A 19,119-nucleotide genomic window follows, 5' to 3' on the forward strand; every position below is an offset into this window, starting at 1 on the left:
AATAAAACACGTCAACATTTTCCATTAGTTAATTAGACGGTATTAAGTTTATGACTCGATTGAACCAATTTAACAAGTTTTGGAACTCAATTACACATTTTGCCAGTTTTAGGACTTGTAGTGCACTTGTCCCTAATTAATATTTTAGATGAACTTGCAAAAAAAAAACCTTGGTCACATGATCTACAGCGTAAAAATTCTTATATGCAACTCGATCATGTGAGCCCACTTCATTTTAATCACTAAATATTGTGGATTCGATACGGAGTTACATTATTTGATGGTTGAGATGGATGGAGCTAACATGTTCTTGGCACATTGTAATATTCTTCTTGGGAAGTTGGGCCTCGCACGTACGTGGGTGGTCAAAGCAAAACGCACCTCGAATCTATTACCAGACATCCTGTGCGTCGCAATAATTGTCTTTTTCCGCCTGTCGCACCCCGACTCAGTCCTACAAGTTTCAACATCGCAACTCGCAAGCAAGAACCAAGAAGCAACGCATGAGTGGCTTCTTCGTTGCGCAGAGCTCATGTGATGCTTACTGATCAAGGGTCGATGAGCATCATCATGTAGCAATCGGGTAGTGAAAAGGGTCGAGAGAGAGAAGAGAGAGAGAGAGAGAGAGAGAGTGAGAGATCATTGAGAGAAGATGAGCGTCTCCCTCACGGTGATGACCTTCAATCTGCTCGATGATCAAGGTGAAGACAGCCCGAATTCATGGTTGAAGAGGAGGGATTTATGTATCAGTGTCATCACCAGCTACTCCCCCATCATTCTCTGCACCCAGCAAGGTCTGTGTGTGGGTGGCGCGTGCGTGTGTATCTTGGCTTCGGCTATTGATTAGCGGATCTGGGTCTCTTTGATTTTCCATTTTCTTGATGAACTTCGCCATGGGAGTTGGCAAATGGGCTACTTGACAAATGAAGAAGAAGCAGCATTTAATTTGTGGGGATTAAAACTTCACTTTGTCTAACTTCGATTTAGGAGGTTTCTTTATTCCAACAATCGAATAGCCAGCTGCTTTTTATTTGAGATCAGAATGTTGTGTCTCCCTCCTTGACTTTCTAATTTCTGTTCTTGTTATTGATCTTGCAGGTGTAAAAGCGCAGCTTGATTGTCTCCAGCAGTGCTTGCCTGGTAAATTTCACATATTCTCTATTTCAAGAATATTAGACAAGTGAGCTCAAATCTTCTGCTGCTGTTACTTCCATCTGTTAAGTTGACTAACAATAAGGTTGAAAATGAGTTTTGTTGAATTTTCTCTGAAATTCTATCGATATAATTGCTCCGTTGAAGTGATATAATTTGGGCTAGCTGCGGGTTTCACTCCGCGGTACTAGCTCAATGTCTTCCTCAACTATGGAACTCATTGTGGCTGAAGGTAGACTTTCATGAGGTCATGTATTTTGTTCCCAAGTTACCAATTTCACTGATCTTTAATATCTGTGAACATCTGAAACCTTAATGGAGGAGAAAGCGGACTAGGAGGGTGAATAGAAAGCTTAAAGAATGTGATATTTTGATGTTTCTCCTTAGTATGGGAAGGAAGGATTTGAATGTTTGGTTGATTGAACAGATAGAGTGCGCTCTATCCAGGTGATAGTTTGATATCACACTCTGCATATTTTAGGTGATATATCCCTTAAAAGTGGTCATGTGTCACCAATAGACCTGTCAGTTCCAATGTTTAGAATCATACCTCAAAGCTTTAGAAACAATTTAAGTGCATCCATATTGGAGTACATTTTTGGATGGTCTGGGTTGTTGTATAAGCTATAATCCAAGTTGCACATGCCATGCACTCCGTATTTGGAATTTGCTGTCTATGAAATGTTAATGTGATAGTCCATCATTCAAAAAGCTTCTAGACTGGTTGTGAATCCACTGTTCACAGATATAATGGACAGGTTATGATCAGTTTGGAATCTCAAGAAAAGGGTCCCAAGACACTACAGATGAGCAGTGCACCATTTTCTACGACAAAGAGAAAGTACTATTTTCTCCCTCTTCTAATCATACCATCAGAACATAATTGTTCGGAGTGTCCTAGCTTATTATCTGTCTGTTTTTTTATCACAAAAGGTAGAGCTACTAGAAGGTGGAACTTTTTGGTTGTCAGAGTCACCTTCTGTTCCCGGAAGCATATCATGGGGTTCGGAGGTTCCTTCTATTGCGACATGGGCGATATCCTTCTCATAATGTACTTCTGTTTTGACTGTCGGTCTTCTTTCTCCTCTAAAATATGCTTGACAATTGAAAGATGAAAAGTTATTGCATGAATGAAGAAAAGGTGTTTCCTTGACGTGATGCCCCCACACATTCCAATTGAAAGGCGTTGAGCCACCGGGTTTTTCGTTTCAGATAGTAAATACAAATATGGACGAACTGAGCCCACGTGCTCGCAGGAGAGGCGCATTGCTCACTTGGCAACATATTGCGTCTTTACCTCCTAGCTTGCCAGTTGTGTATTCCGGAGGATTCAACACTCAAAAGGAATCAACTACGGGGCGTTTTCTTCTTGGAAGATCAAGGTTTCATTGATATCTGGTGCATTGATTTAGGCAATGCTTGTCATGTGCAATTCACTTCCGTCACTAGCAAAAGCTTGATGCTATGGCTAGCACTAGCCGTATAATAATGTGTCTACAGAAATGAGAAGTGCCTTGATTGTCCTCTTCTGACTTCTGAGCTTGAGTCTCCATTAGGTTTTCAGAAGTGACGCGTCATGTTGAAAATTTCTATGCCTTATCTTATGTAATACTAATCTATTCGAAGCCTAAGCTCAATACTATTAGATCCTTTATCAATAAACTATCATATTTTTTAGGTCAAAATTCCTGCACCCATCATTGTTCAGCTTTCTTTGACAACAAAAGGATAGTTCGTGTGATATACCTTTTCTAAGTTATGTGGACAGATGGTCATATGTCTGATTCTTGCTGCTCCATTAGGTTTTCAGAAGTGACGCGTCATGTTGAAAATTTCTATGCCTTATCTTATGTAATACTAATCTATTCGAAGCCTAAGCTCAATACTATTAGATCCTTTATCAATAAACTATCATATTTTTTAGGTCAAAATTCCTGCACCCATCATTGTTCAGCTTTCTTTGACAACAAAAGGATAGTTCGTGTGATATACCTTTTCTAAGTTTATGTGGACAGATGGTCATATGTCTGATTCTTGCTGCTCCATATACGAATGAACAAAATTTTCTTTGTGTAGCATTAGAGTTTGCCTCAAACTCTTATATAAATTGAACAGGTGCAATTTTGGTTCCCTTTAATGATGACGACTTCTTTTGGTGGGTTTTTTCTACTTGCTGCAGAGAGCATGGTGTAGTAGGTGATATGAGGGATGCATGGTTTAACGCACGGGTGCGGAAGAACATTTCTCTTGTTCGCACTTACCATGGATTTAGAGGTATAATTTTTGGTTCTCAAGTGAAAAAGGGGCATAGTCCATGTATACTGCGAGTGAGTTTGTGGTTGTTTTGAACTAATTTTATCTTCGCCTAATAGGTGACAAGCAGGGAACTCTTGAGTACATCAAATTGATTTTCAGGGCACTCTGCCTCTGCTGGGATCGCCAAACTCAGGATCTACACAGAGATTGGATTCTTTTCCGTGGTAGATCTCTCATACCAGTTTCTTGTGAAGTGGTCAGTGATAACATTGATGGATGCTATCCATCATCCCACTATCCCATATTTGCCGAGTTTATGCTGCCTCGTAATGTAAGGATGCTTGAACCTCCTGCACAAGAAGACTCATAGTCTCTATCTTCGGTGGTTGAAATCTGTTTCCACCTTTTTGACTTTCTTGAGTTCCATTATTGTCGTCATTTTTTTGGGTGAGGTCAATTTCTTCGGCGGCATTGTTTATGAAGAGGGTATCAGAACAGCCAAGTTGTCAAATTAGATGACTGTACAACTTGTAAACTTAAATAGATGCAATGCGAGTCTTTTAACGAAAAGGGGAAGATGAACTTCACTCACTTTACTCCAGGGCACCTGTTTGGAAGTCATCGAGTTGAGCTCACCCAAAATACACTGCGGTTTCTCACTTGTTCACCTGAGAAAAAGTGCAAAAATGGAGATGTTTATGAATAGAGTGAAGGTGAAAACAAAGTGCTGTATCTAATAAGACTAGTTAGATGCAACAAGTCTCTCTGGAGAGCTGGTGAATTAGTAATTAAACTGAACTCATTTAGAATTTCCACATGTTCCTCTAATCTATTTACGGTACTTTTAGTTCTTTGAAGTAGATAGCTGGGTTGATCAAGCATGAGATGATAATGTGTCGTCTTCTCGTCTATCCCATCTATTGAACTAACTAGGAAAATCTATGTTCATTAAAACATCTCCAGATATCGTAGATACATACTTTTGCTAGAAGCTTATGTGTTGCCCATAGGCAAATAAAATTAACGGCTGCTGAAGTTACCGACGAATTGAAAAGTCGAGATGCTGTGATGGTTTTGGGACATTTGCAACTCCTTTCATGCTTGATTTCAATTACTGGGATTAATAGCCTTGTCTACATAGGAAGCGCCTTGTGATGAGGTAAAGAACATGCTATTCTTGGTTGGGAAGATTTTCAGGTACTTGTAGTCCAAGTTAGATGCTCGTTCGCAGTGAATGTAGCATGATCTACGGGTTCTAACTAGGGATGAGCCAGGGGAAGTGGCAAAGCCTATGAAATGTGCATGGTTCCTGGTTCCACGTGTAGAAACCATGATTACTGGAACAAAAGCATTCTTAGTAAACATCTTCTAAAATCTCAATTTGTGAACTGCGTTAGTAGGTGACGAACCATTTCTATGTTGCTTCATCATAGAGATTGTGATTATGATGAACTCGAAACATCACTTCCGATTCGTGTACCCAAACCGCTTGATTATCTGAAGGGCGCTTACGTGCATTTTCATAACTCCTCCCTAGTAAAGGAGGAGCCTTTTGTGCATACTCATTTCCCAAAATAGAACAATTCACAGCGATGACGGCCAGAGCCGGGCCTTGAGTTTCCGTGTATTAATTATCTCAGGGCAAGGAATGCACAAAATCACCTCTCTAAAGCAGACTGGACAGATACAATGAACACTTTCATTGAGTCTCAAGTCAAAAAAGAAAAGCCCAAGATAGCCAACAAAGGCGAAATTTCTTTTAAGTTGTTGACATTTTGCCCAAATCAAAGAAAATCCTAGCGTCCTGCACAATCACTTACACAGATATTGAGCATGAAATATACGTGATCAATTAGCTTGTCCCTCTCCCCGTTCATGGTTTTCGCTTGCTATGGTATTTCACATGGCGTACACATCAAACTTGCGTAAGTGTCACTTCTTTTCTCGTACAATAAGTACACAGGCCAAGGTCGATCATTTCACCAAGCTCAGGAAGTCGCGATTTCTGGTTTTTGCATCACGATCTTTAACTGGACGTTGCAACAAGCTTCCATTTTCTTTAGGCTTGACAGCAACAAAGCTTGAAACAAATACATAGCTTTGATTCGAGATAAAAAAGACAAGTGATAAAACTACGTTCAACCGGCAATCCATTAGATACAATGCCAAGCTATAACTTATGGAAGCATACGTCATCTTGAGCCTTCTGAGCAAATATAATCAGATACACAATCAGCATCACGTCTCAATCAAGTAGTTATTGTACAACAAATCTAATCTGCATCTTCGGCAGTGAAGTCAGGTTCGGGAGGCTTCTGCAGTTTCACCAAGTCCCTTGCACTCTTGGCAATCCGATTCCGATGAACCCCACGGAGTGCATTTGCCGCAAATCTGGAAGCTAAGAAGGTTGCACCAATGCTATAAGAACCACCAGTACCGGCATTTTTGCGTGTCCCATCAGACCCTTCGACTTCTTCTTCCTCCTCCTTTCGGCGGAGTTCCATGCTCTTCCTCTTGGAATATCGCCGCCATGCTGCCTGAATAAAGCAAGCGGCCCAAGTCCTCCACTGCTGCGAATAGAACCGGAACGTGTGTTGAACCTGCCTGCTATGGAGCCGACGAAATTGACTAGCCACGAACTTCAGCTCCTCAGCTACTAGGGCAAAAGCCTCTACTTCAGTTATTGCCCTGACAGTTCGTGTGGAGGATGGGAGGTTGGAGCCAGACTTGGGATCTAGGGCCCATGTTAGCAACTCCTCACCACAGAAATCCCCTTCTTTAAGCAAGCTGCGATTGAAAAAACCACTCCTGCCACCATCTGTAGTTACACTCTCAAGGCGGCCACGAATTATAAAGAGCATCTCGTCAACAGGATCCCCCTCCCGAACTATGAACGTGCTTTCGGTAAATAAGCTGGGCTTGAGACGCTCGCAAATTGCATCAAGTAGTCTTTCATCCATATTTTCAAAGAGAGGAACCTAAAAAAGTAGGCAAAGCAATAAATTGTATGGCAATATGAGACAAACCGGGATAAATTTTCATTCAATCCACCTGGATATGATGAAAATAAACACTTTCAAAAGTTTCGCCACCCTATCTGATGGAATAGTTTGGCAATTGGCAGATGGGTAAAGACACAGTAAAAGATATAGTTTCCAAATGAGTATCAAAACATATATAGTTTCCAAAGATATTGCCTCTTGCACTGGCAGTAATATTTGCAATGTGCCAAGATAAGACTCGGGATATCAAAGCAACACATATTTAAGATGAATTCCACTCATTTCGGGGTTCATTTTCAAATATAAACTACCCCATAAATTATGTGCGGTATGAGTAAGGTAAATAAACTGCAATTCACGATTCATAAAAACAAATTTTACCATGCAATACAGCATATTTTGAGCCCCAAATGTTCGGGTAACTGGAGACACTAGTAGCAGCAAATAATGCAACAACCATCTAAATGCATTATCGCATTAAGTATATGAATAGAATTAGCAAAATAAGTTAAAAAGATCTTACCCTCCTAACCAGAGCCAGACAAAGATGACGTTTGATATCTCTCCTGAGATCCTTTGGTAGACTTTGAACCAACGCTTCTTCGTCCACCCCTCTTGTCTCTAACCACTTATACTGGTCATAGCGTCTAACTCTTTCCTTAAGATCTGGTGGTAGCAGTCGATGATGCATCCACTGTTCTGAATCACGCCTCTTGACTCTCATCTCTTCAAGCCGGATAGTAAGAGATTGAAGATAGGTCTGTCACAATAAAAACAACTCACAACATGAGCATGTTGAAGAATTTGAAACGACACCGAAGTTCCGACTTTTCTTGAGATATGAGCATCTTCAACACAACTGTAGGAGCGCAAGTGAGTCATGCTACTTGCAAGCAACTCGAGTTCGCCTCATTGAGTACTCGAACTCAGCTCGATTCCTTTTGAGTTCATGTAGCTCGAGTACTTAATTGAGTTGAGCTCAAAGTTAAAATACTTGACTCGAGTAGCTTGCTATCCTAATCAAGTAATTGTATTTTAGATATTTTAATTACCTAATACATTGATAAATATAAACAAATACATATTGTTTAATTTTGGAAAAATGACATAAATAGTCTCTGAACTTTGGCCCAATGTGCAATGTAGTCCATGAACTTTTAATTTATTCAATGTGGTCTCTAAACTTTTGCTACATATTCAATTTAGTCCCTGAACTATATGAAAATGTTTAATGTTGTCCCTGAACCTGAATTAATGAAAGGACAACATTAAACATTATCATATAGTTCAGGGACCATTTCCGTCATTATCCCTTTAAATTTTCAAGCGAAGTGTACATTCAAAATTCAAGATCAAGCACATGCTCGAGTTTGAGTTCGAATGGAGCTTCAACTAAAACTTGTTAACTTATCGAGGCAAGTTCGGACTCATTGACAACTTACTCAAGTCTAGCTCAAGCTTGAAAAATCAAGCTCGAGTTGATTATCAAGCCTTGAATATTCAAATTGAGTTGAGCTCAAGTATTAAATTATGTTGACTTGACTCAACTTGATTACACTCCTATGCACAAGTCCAGCAACTCAGCAAGGATTTATCTTTTCTTACATGAAAAGCAAAAAGAAAACTACCCTTTTCCAATTCTTTTCATGATTGACTAAGAAATATTCCTGAATGAGCAAAGTGAATACAGTGGTGGCACATAACAGGAATTAATGGAAGGAAGGCAGGTTATATTGTCGCTATGAAATAGCCCTTTCCTGGGCATTGGGCATTGCAAATTAAAGTTTGCCTTCTATAGGTAAATTACACATTGTATCTTGTGTATTCAAATCATCCCTGCATCCTGGGTTCTTAATATAACAAAAGCTTTATATCCTATGCTAGGTACCATTATGGGACATTATAACCTATTTACCACAATACCACCACAAGCTGCAAGATTCCCAATAGTGTTCTTTAATTGTTGAAACCAGTTTGCCCTAAAGTAGGAAATTGTTTCAGGCAAATGAGCTGATTACTCACTCTCTCCACACTGTCAGACAAACAAAAGAGTGTTATTGTTAGTGTGTATTAATGAGGTGAAGGGTTTTTGACCCCATCTTTTGGATTATGGTTTGTGGCATAAAAGCTAGAAGACTAAAAGACAGAAGCTATGTTACCCTACTTTTGACTAATTGGCTTGTGGATTTTTCATCTAAAAATTTTGCAGTGATTTTTAAAGAATTGAAAACCATGATAGCATGACTTTAAATGCAACTAAAGTCATATCGAGCTTTACATTTATGGTCTGACACAAGTGAAGTAGATACGTAACCAGTATACGTCCAGTAATGCTCTCCTTTCACCTTTTGTCAATCAGAGGGATATATTACTGTTTTTATCACACCTTCTATGATATCAACAGGCAATTTACATATTTCCAGCTAATTGTGAAGCTTTTAGTGCGACAAGAAACAGAGGTATAAAGGAAACTAAAGGATATTTATAAGTTTGAGGATTTTATATGCATATGAAAGCAGGTATGGATTAATCAACCAGAGATAGATCTTGTCAATTGTTTCACAAAACACATCTTCATTTCTCTTTTCACTTATCCAGAATGAACAAGCACCTTGCTAGTACTTTTGAGGATGCACATAGAGCCACCGAATTCAACTGCATAACCTATAGCAGTCATTTACAAGTCCAATATACCAGCTAGTGTTGCATTGAACAAACCATTACTTATCCTTAGTAGGCAGTAGGCACATGAGTAGTTGAAGTGTCCTTAATAAAACAGGATAGGGAATCTAGACTGACAGATAAGATGAACCAACCAAACCCTAAGATCAGCACCTACCACCAAAATAGATAAGTTACGGAAGGTCCACAGTTAAAACTTTTACAGAATGACTAGGAATTAAGAGTTTACCTGCATGTTACCAATCAGGAGAGCAAATAGGATGAGACCCAGAATTGCTAATGAAATCGAAAATATCACTTCCCAAGGGTAGGTACTGGTCTGAAGCCCCTGCCCTAGTGTACTGCAAGTAACAGATTATCATCAGGAGGTGATTTTATGCAAGATATACATACAATTGACCTTCAGAGAAAGGATAAATGCTTCAACTTTCTCAGATAAATCTTTTGTATAAAAGAAAGAACCTCAATTGGAAACTAAATGTCGGTACATTTGACAGAATCCAATTAACCAATGGTGATGGCTAAATGCACCAGCTTAATACATGTTGGAAAAATTTATCAGCCATACAAGATAGATCTTCTCCATCAGCTTATAACAGAATAGAAAGTGGTTCTTCGGTAAACTCCAAACTAGAAACCTGTAGCATCTATAATTTACAATAAAAATCTCAAAAACCCTCAATTTTCTCTCCCTCTGAGAAAGCCACGGAACCTATGGAGGCATAGCAGCAGGTAGAGTTATTTTTTCTTTATTATCAACAAAACGATTCAAGATGCCCAAGACTCCTCTGCACAAATACTGTGCATCAAGATATCAAGCAAAAATATTAGCTACTGACATGGTAAGTCATAATCCCTTAATTCAGAATTTGCCCGATTCATCTCAGAATTTGCCCGATTCATCTTTATCTGCGGGATAGTGCATATTTCGAATCTTGAAAACAATGGTGCTGGCCTTTCAATGGCCAGATCTATAGTGTAGCCTATGTGCCACACCAAAGAGGTCATTTCATAATGCAAAAAGGAACAGCATCAGAGAGAGAGAGAGAGAGAGAGAGAGAGTGACGACAGTAAATTCTCCATTCTTATTGGAAGGCAAGAGGGACTAAACCACATGCTGGTGATCTCGTGCTTTGTAAAGTTGTCATTATGGTTCTTAAGTACACAAAATCCAGATATGTTAACATCATCTTACACCATAAGATGGCATTAAATATGAGGACTGCTTCCTGGAACTGAATGAAAGAGCTAGGTTTAGGAAGAAACATTCAGATCTCTTGTTCTTCTATTCGTAATTTACAACTTCAAACAGACAGGAGAATATTAATAGACTTGGAATTGACATATCACAGTTAAAAAATTTTCCTCTAAACTTGATAGTAAATGGATCCTGCTATAGTTAGGAATGTTTTTTCTCCAAAGTAAGCTTCCTCCATCTCTTTACTCTTCAACTTCTGTTACTTTGTCTCTTTGGTTTTTCATCGCTTGTCATTTTTTAATGCATACAACAGGCTAATCCCGTGACTCTTTCTGACAACCACACTACTGTATAAAGATGCCTCCATTTTCTTTTTGTTGGCTAAAGACAAGATAGAAAAAGGAAACAATATCAACTTAGCAATGAAACCTATTGCATATCTCGGCATGAGCATGAAATTTCTGTGACAAGTCAAAACTACTCTTGCCTCATTTTAAAGTCTTCTTATTACCTTTAATTCCATAATGAATGAGATTGCATGAAAAACACAAAGATACGTGATACATTATACATATTATAACATAAGATAACCTGAAAGTCATCTGTTACAATAATTAAATAGAATTATGTACCTTAAATTTTGCAGCCCCCACCACAAACAATAACAGTATTTTGAGATGAATTGCGTGGTCGACACTATTCCCGATGAAATTGCCGATTGGTAGATTCCATAATCAAATGGTGGGTTCTCACCATCTGCCGTACAACTAGTATTGAGCAAGCTTGCATTTGTGTTGTACCAGTCAATATAACCAGGCATTACTTCATTGCCACAGTAAAGAAAACCCTTCTTGCAGGTTCCAGTGCAAGCTTCCTGCCAGCATGTATCATTTCGTTCCACAGCCAACAAGTACCATAATGCCCCAACTATCTGAATAATTTTGAGAGTGAGTCATTTCGACCAACTGAAGTTTTGTTAACATATAGTAAACCAGCTACATGTAAACTGAGACCAATTTCAACCGAAGGTAGAATGATGGCCCAAAAAAAAGGTAGAAATATTAAGCAAATAACATAGCAACAGTTTATCATTTCTACCAATTGAAGTTTCTTTCACATATTGTAACAAAATACATAGTAGAAATATGATAGCTACAGCCAGCACTAAGCTAAAAGTGCACCAAAGAGTCCTGACTAATCTAGAAATCAGATAAATCATAAACTCCAACAATAAGAGATAAGCCAGTCTTACTGAAGTACAGCAAGCCATATCTGTTCATAACATTGTCCAGAGAGTATCACTTAAGAAATCAATAATCCATAACTATGTTTTTTCCTCTAAATAGTAAGTTTTAGCATAATTTAAGGAAGATAGGGACGTAGGATTGGAATCTCATCCTGAAGTTTGAAAAATGAGCATGCATCCCTATTCAGTGCGAGAGAGAATCCTATTGTCACCCCAGGGCGCTCCTTCAAAAGCCCCTGAAACCGACAAAAAAGGAAAACTAAAAATGATTCACGCTGCGTATTGATCCTGAAGACCTGATCAGTTTCCTTTTTCACGTACGAGTATACCACATTTCACTAAGATGCATGCGAACCAAATCGCTCGCCCTCCTTTTTCTCCAGCCACCTCCTTTAGATTCATCAGTAATATCATCTAGCAAATTCTCAAAACTCCACAATGAACAAAGGAACAGTTCACGACAGAAATACATAATAATGAGCCTAAAGATACCTAAACTAGACAGAGCAGAATGCAGGATAAACCGAGATTAGATAAAAGTCATCAAAATAATCCATCAAATAAAGTAGTAGAAAACAAAATTAAAAAATAAGAGCTAACTGGAATCACTCACATGACTGGCAAGCATATACAGTAGCAAATAATATGCAGCTCCAGCCCAGGCAGTCTCAGCCAAAACTCCCGCAGTCCTTTTTAGTTCTGAAGTCAACGGAAAGATGCGAAGAAATCTAAAAACATACTGCGCAAACACGATGAAAAGCAAAGCCCTCTTTGTCCCTAATACATCTGAACCATTCGATCTCCGAAGGAATCTCCAGACAACAATCTGCATTTAACAAAAGAAAACAATGTACAGTGTCCTCCATGCCCATTTCCAAAATAACAATCTGCAAAGCCTACAATAGAATTTTTCATCCAATATAATATACTTGCAGTATAATAACATAGATATCAGCCAAAACAAAATGAGTTTGGCCGAAAAAAAAAGAAAACTGGAAGTGTATTTTGGAACCAATCGAGCGAAACAACTCAGCACACGGCAGGAACCTTAGCATAGAAAATTTGGAATCAAAAGTAAAGAATTGGGTGCATTCGTTTCAAGGAAAACCAATGATGTGGAAAATATTTTACTAACAATGATTGTTTGTATCGCATAGTAAACGAGTCAATGCAAAAAAAAATTTATTATCAGTAACGAACTATGCTTATGTATTTTTGTTGATGATGAATATATTATTCATTAATTCATTTCTGTAAGCAATACAGGCCATCATTTTAAGGAAATGGTTTACAAATCATTGATTTTCAGCGAAACAAACACGCACTATGATGAGAAAAGTTTGCAACAGGGAGAAAACACGCAGCCTTGTGGAACTTCCAAGAAAAAGAACACAGAAAGAGTTCAGTAAGAACCTGAGGCAGGGGTAGAACAGCAAGAAAATCAACAATGAAGTACCGCCGCAAGTACCGTTTAGCTATTTGGGCAGGATCTATCACAAGTTCGCCGCGTCCAAAAACCCGGGATGATGGAGCAATATAAGCAGTTCGGAATTGGAGGAACATGTGTATGAGATAGAAAGTATCGACAACGGTTCTCAATGTGGTGACAGTGATGGCTAATTTTCTGTCTATGCCAATACAGTTACTAGAAGCATTAACGACAGGAAGATAAAAGAAAAAGGGATCCACATATATTGCCATAATACATGATATGACAGAGAGCTTATTCCAATACAGTAGGAATTTATCTTGAGGATCAAATATCTTTTTCTCCGATGATTTTAAATCTTCAGGGAACACTGCCCTAGAAACTCCAAATCTAAGAGAACGACCAATTGACTTAAGTCCTTCAGATCCCTTTTGCATTCCAGTTTTGAAGGACTTAGATTTGGCATTATTTGTGTGGCTGGATCGGCTCAACCCCTCAATGTTGAATCCACATTTCTTCATTCCTGTATCAGAAGATGATGATACTCTAGAGTCCAAATCGTCCAGCCTAGAAGTTTGAAAACAGTGTTAGCATGGAAAAGGCCCAACTTTTCTTTACCATTTTACAGCAATGATCCTTCCAACTCTTTTCATGAAACAGTAAAAGAAGGTAACAAAAAATCTCAGCATGCACCACACTTCAAAATTGCCTCGAAACGCAGAGAGCAAAAATATGAACCTAGATGAATAAGCCACAGTCTCAATTAACTACCTCAGAATGTTGAAATCAGATAGACCCAATGTTTAAGTTTTTTTCCAAATGACAATACGCTCACTCGTACATACATAAAAGAAAGTTGACAATGTTGACCTTCATCATTCAAGACAAAGAATACAACAATGTTCTCAAGAGCCCAGGCGGTTAGTATTTACAGGAATGAGAACTTAATGACAAGTGCGCAGATGGTTGCCCCATAATTTACCAAACTCTACCAAATGCCTGATTGATATGCAGGTTTTAGCCCTCAGCCTTCACAAATATGTATTTAAAATTGGCCACTTTTCTAAAAAATTTCATATGCAAAAGCTATTAGCCATCATCCAACATAGGACCTTCACTGTACATTGAATTCAAATGGAAAAAAATGGCTATTTCACATAATACCTCACAAACTTCTCTTGCTGGCCACCCATGTAGTGTGATTTCAAGCCACAGTCGAACATTATGCAGACTGAAACCAGATATAAGTCAACTGCAGAACAAGAAACTGGTTTAAGTTGCAGAAGGCCTCAAGTAGTATCACTTGCATTTGACAAAACCCCCAAAAAAAAACCCAAAGATTACCTAAAGGTCCTTTTTCATTAATGATGAATAGATAGGCACTTCCCCATCCACACATAGAAAAATCTATACTGGCAGACATGGTCACAAATACATCCTATAACTAAATCCATTTCAAATGGACACTTTATGCATGCATGCATACAAACACACTGTGTAGCAGGACACTTGCACAGCATGCTGTAGAAGCACGTCCATAAAAAAATGCAGCAAAACCCATCAATTTCGTCAACAGCAAAAGCAACAACACATAAATGTGTATTCCATTTAAAACACTTGATACAAGAATTTACGAAGAGTACTACCAAAACGTATAGAGCAAAACCAATTCTAGACTTGTTAAAAGAGTCTGATGAAGCTGATATGCTCTAACACCAGAATAATCTAGTGCAGCTAACTGATCCCTTGAATATCAATGTGACCGCGTGTTCTTAAAAACCAGAGATAATCCTATGATACAGTCCTCTATAGCAAAAATCCAATCCTTCGAAGCCTTTCAGAAGATGCTAACCGAGAGACGCATTGAAACAATATTCTGATGGAGAGCAAAACACGAGTAAACCCTAGCTTCGTGATCAAGCGAAACGTGAGCCCAAGCAAGTCATCTAAACATAAAAGAACTGCCCCCCCCCCCCCCAAGTGCATCACTTTAACTGCTAAGCTGCTAAGACAAGACAGCCCCATACGCTCCAATTTAGTGAAACCCCATAATTTGCCCCCAATATCTCCCAAAATAGCCCAACCAATTACATTTCCTCTTTTATCTTTCGCGACAACATCAGTTTCATACCAGACAGCCATCCGCATAGCAACGCCCATTAGTACCAGACCGCCAACAGATCCTTCACCGACCCATCACCGCAAAACGATCGCTCCGAATGAAATTTCGCCGCGGCCACCACAAAAATCAATCACACAAGACCCACCCACCTCCTCCTCGCGAACGAATTCGTGTTGACTAGCGATTGCGGCGAATTCGCGCGGTGTAGAGAACAGCAAGGAGAGAGCTAGTCAGATTCCAATCACAGACGAGCAAAAGGGGGCGTTGACCCAGAAGTTTGTCCCCCAGTTTCATAATCTAGGCGACACGACACGACGATGAGCATCAAGGCGAGAATACACCGATGAAACTCGGAACACGACTACACGAATGCATGATCAGAGCACGAAGAGCATCACCGGAGTCGGCAAATCAAGGCGGAAACCGGCGAAGATCGAGGGTGGTGGGGAGAGAGAGAGAGAGAGACGACCGGAGGACTTACAGTGAAACAACTGTCGCTGGTCCGAAATTTTCAGTCCATGGGATTGAAGATGAAGGAGAGAGAGAGAGAGAGAGAATGTAGTCAGAAATATCGTTTACTGCTGCAGCCAAAAATAAAAAACTGAAAAATTGAAATTGAAAATGGTTTTTTTTTTTTTGATTGGATAAATTCGGGAGAGGCGCCGATAATGCGAAATGACGGAATTGCCCCTGAGTTGGTGACGGCGAATGCGAGAGCGCTCGGTCAAAAGCGCCAACTGCCAAACGCTACGGTGACGAAGAAACCGAGTTGGCTCTCCTCAGTCCTCACGCGCTCCTCCGCCGTCGCGATCGTCGTTTTGACGTGGAAGGAAGTTGCGCCGAGGCCTGCTCGCTTGCTTGTCGTGTCCAGTGGAAAAAAGGGACATCATAACCAAAAAAAAAAAAAAATTTCTTTCGAAAGGGATAAAATAGAGGAATAATTATATAAACGGTCCATAAACTTTAGTCCAACGTGTAATGTCGTTCATGGATTTTTTATTTATTTAATGCGATCCTTGAAATTTAGCTCAATGTGTAATGTCGTTCATGAATTTTTAATTTATTCAATACGATCCCTGAATTATATAAAAATATCTAACTATTATCCTTTCATTAATTCAAGTTAACGGATAATATAGTCCAAAAACTAAATACATCAAATTAAACAAATTAAAAAAAATTAGGGACGACATTGCACATTGAGTTAAAATTTAGGGACCATATTAAACAAATTAAAAGTTTATAGACCATATTGCATACCGGGCGAAAATTTTGGGACCAGTTGTATTATTTGCCCATAAGAAAATGAAGGGCGAGGATAGTAACTGTGACAACAAGTAAAAAATATTATTCTAATTCTAAAAAATTATTTAGAGTTAGATATTGATCTATAAGGTCTCCGATATTTTGATATTAAAAAGTCAAAACGCTTGCATCCAAAATTCAGATAAAGAAAAAAAAAATTTTAAAAAAGTGAATCTAACATGCTCTTTGATTTTAGGGTTAACCCCACAAAAAATTTAAAACATTCTCACTGTGATATAAATACCCCAAATTTTTTTTGTATCACTGAAAACCTTAAATTTGTCCATTGTGACACAATCATAAAAAACCTCTAACTTATACCAGTGTGACAAATATACCTCCGATGGAATTGAAACAGAGGTATATATTTAACACATGTATAAGTTTGGGTTTTTCATGACACAAAAAAAAAATTTAGGGCATTGTGTCACAGTGGGCAAATTTATAGTTTTTGGTGATAAGATATTTGTGTCACAGTAGTCATAATTTTGAATTTTTTTTTATGGTATTTATCCTTGATTTTATTGGAGTATGACGTCAATTATATTTGACTGACGCAACTTTTGCTTAAAAAAACAGAGGAAATGCTGAGTAGTCAGATAATCGTTTGTTGTTCCAAAAAGAGAAAAAAACAAATAGAAAAATAAAAAAAGATAATTAGCTTTTGAGTTGTGATCGAGAAAAGCATGAATTGTTCACGGGATTGACAAACCCCCAGAGAGCATCATGGATAAGAGTGAATGTGAAATGATAGCGATATCCATTTGATCAACAAGGTTCGGAAAAATTATTTAAAAAATCATAAATTTATTACACTTTTATCAATTCGGTCATAAACCTTTCAATTTTGTCAATTGAGTTCTAAATCTTTTGACAATTTGCCAATTGAGCCCACGATCAATTTTAGCTAGAAATTACTGATGTAGACAGTTTTAAATAATATTTTAAATTTTCTTCTAATTTTTTTGTTTTTCTCTTTACATTTTTTTATTTTTTGGATTGAGGGCCGGCACCAACCCTCGCCGACATTGGGCGAGGGTCGCGACGCCTCACTAGATCCAGGTGAGGGTGCCGGGGCCCTTACCGGCCCCGGGTGAGGGTGTTGCGGCCTTCGTAGGGTATGGACGAGGGTCGCGACACCCTTGCCCAATGCCAGCAAGAGTTGCCGGCTCTCAATCCAAAAAACAAAATAAAAAATGAAAATGAAAAAAAAACCAAAAAAATTATTAAAATATTTTTAAATTTTGTCCACGTTAGCAAGTGGTCGTGCCACGTAGGACTGTCATCGTCTATATTAGTAATTTCCGGCCAATTTTGTCCAGATGAACTCAATTGACAAATTATCAAGAGATTTATGGCTTAATTGAGCCAATTGAGCCCTACTATACACATGGCTTGACGAAAGTGCAATAGGATAAAGACTTTTTGGACAATTTTCCCATGAAGCTCCATGTATGTGAACATGGATTGTGCCTATAACTGTGTATGTATCTATACATATATTCATGTATTAAGATAGTAAAGTATGGGGGTAAATCAATTACATGAAACATCGACTATTTAAACGAAATAGCTAGAAATTTGAATTTTGGCTTTAGCATAGCAAAATCCGTATTAACTCATTTTTCAACATAGTAACTTTGTAACGCTTGAGACTTTCTTCTTGGTATTCGACCCGTGTTTATTTTATAGTGAAAATGTATATAGACGAACGTTTGTGAAAGTAGCTTGAGCCTTGAAGCAAATTCTTTGATATACGCTTGGGCTTTTTGCCATTTCGGCGAAAAGCTCTAATAATTACCTTTTGATTAAAAACAAAATCTTTCCAAATCAAAACATTTTCGACAATCGTGAGAAATATGATCTTACCTTGGAAGATGGGCTTCCTTTTTGGCATATCATTAAACAAACGGCCGCTTTAATTTAATTAACAAAATTACATCCTAACTATAAAAGGGGGTCTTCAGCTTTTTTTATTTTCCCCCAAATATAATTTGAAAGAAGTCGACTCAACTCGTCAAGCAAACCCCTAATTCGAATTAGTATTAGGGGTAACACTTGATCATCTCATGAACATTTTAGATGTTATCATGGGCATCTCATCTATCAAATCCATTTTTTCTTATCTTATCTATATATAAACACGCATTTAGGAAATAAAATCTTCTTTTCATTCCAAGTCCATCTTTAGTACACCAACAACTCCTTAATAGCCCATTCAAATAAGGATCTTATTTGATTTGGTCTTGGTCGTTCAATTCCTAATTTTTTGGATAGCGATTATGTGCTGTTCGGATCAGTTTTCGTGCATCCGTCCGTATTGGCCTGATGCATGCGAGATTTTACTCCTAGGATATTTTCTACGAAGCTTAATAAACCCCAGGAGCATAAGTAGAAAAGCAAACTCCTTTGCTATCTAAGCTACTATTTGGTTGGCCAATTCCTAAGTTTATTTATCTCAAAGGACGGATCAATTAGCATAATGGTCAATCAAATCAAAATAAGACCTTTGAAGTAGCTCAATACATTCTCAAATCGAGAATAAATAGACAAATCACCAATGGCGCTCGCCCACCATGGCTCATCCACCATGGCAAATCTCTCAATTCGCCATACGACAAAGCACCGACACGTCGGTGCCTTGCCGATGTCAATGCTTGAGATGGGTTCCATGGTAGGACACTGCGAACTGCAGTATAGAAATCGATTTGGCACAGCCAAACGATC

The 19,119-nt window shown here is 38.5% G+C and overlaps 2 protein-coding genes across 2 annotated transcripts; one reads left to right on the forward strand and one right to left on the reverse strand.

The window, feature by feature from the left end:
- Positions 1–426: 426 nt before the first annotated feature.
- On the forward strand, positions 427–3,978 carry LOC115679540 (uncharacterized). Its single transcript, XM_030603152.2, has 7 exons — positions 427–794; positions 1,099–1,140; positions 1,911–1,993; positions 2,086–2,187; positions 2,320–2,534; positions 3,332–3,426; positions 3,525–3,978. Exons 1-7 carry the CDS (start codon positions 653–655, stop codon positions 3,776–3,778), a joined length of 933 nt encoding a protein of 310 aa, XP_030459012.1. The 5' UTR covers positions 427–652; the 3' UTR covers positions 3,779–3,978.
- Positions 3,979–5,489: 1,511 nt separating this feature from the next.
- LOC115679534 (probable cyclic nucleotide-gated ion channel 5) lies at positions 5,490–14,211 on the reverse strand. The gene is made up of 7 exons (XM_030603141.2): positions 14,130–14,211; positions 12,950–13,532; positions 12,150–12,362; positions 10,923–11,221; positions 9,322–9,433; positions 6,934–7,170; positions 5,490–6,386 (listed from the first exon to the last, which is right to left on the reverse strand). The coding sequence occupies exons 1-7, from the start codon at positions 14,186–14,188 to the stop codon at positions 5,682–5,684; spliced, it is 2,208 nt and encodes a 735-aa protein (XP_030459001.1). The 5' UTR covers positions 14,189–14,211; the 3' UTR covers positions 5,490–5,681.
- Positions 14,212–19,119: the final 4,908 nt, after the last annotated feature.

This window comes from Syzygium oleosum, unplaced genomic scaffold (assembly GCF_021117445.2).
Source record: "Syzygium oleosum isolate NSW1041296 unplaced genomic scaffold, Sole_v2.1 Sole_v2.04, whole genome shotgun sequence".
In the NCBI taxonomy this organism is placed as follows: Eukaryota; Viridiplantae; Streptophyta; class Magnoliopsida; order Myrtales; family Myrtaceae; genus Syzygium; species Syzygium oleosum.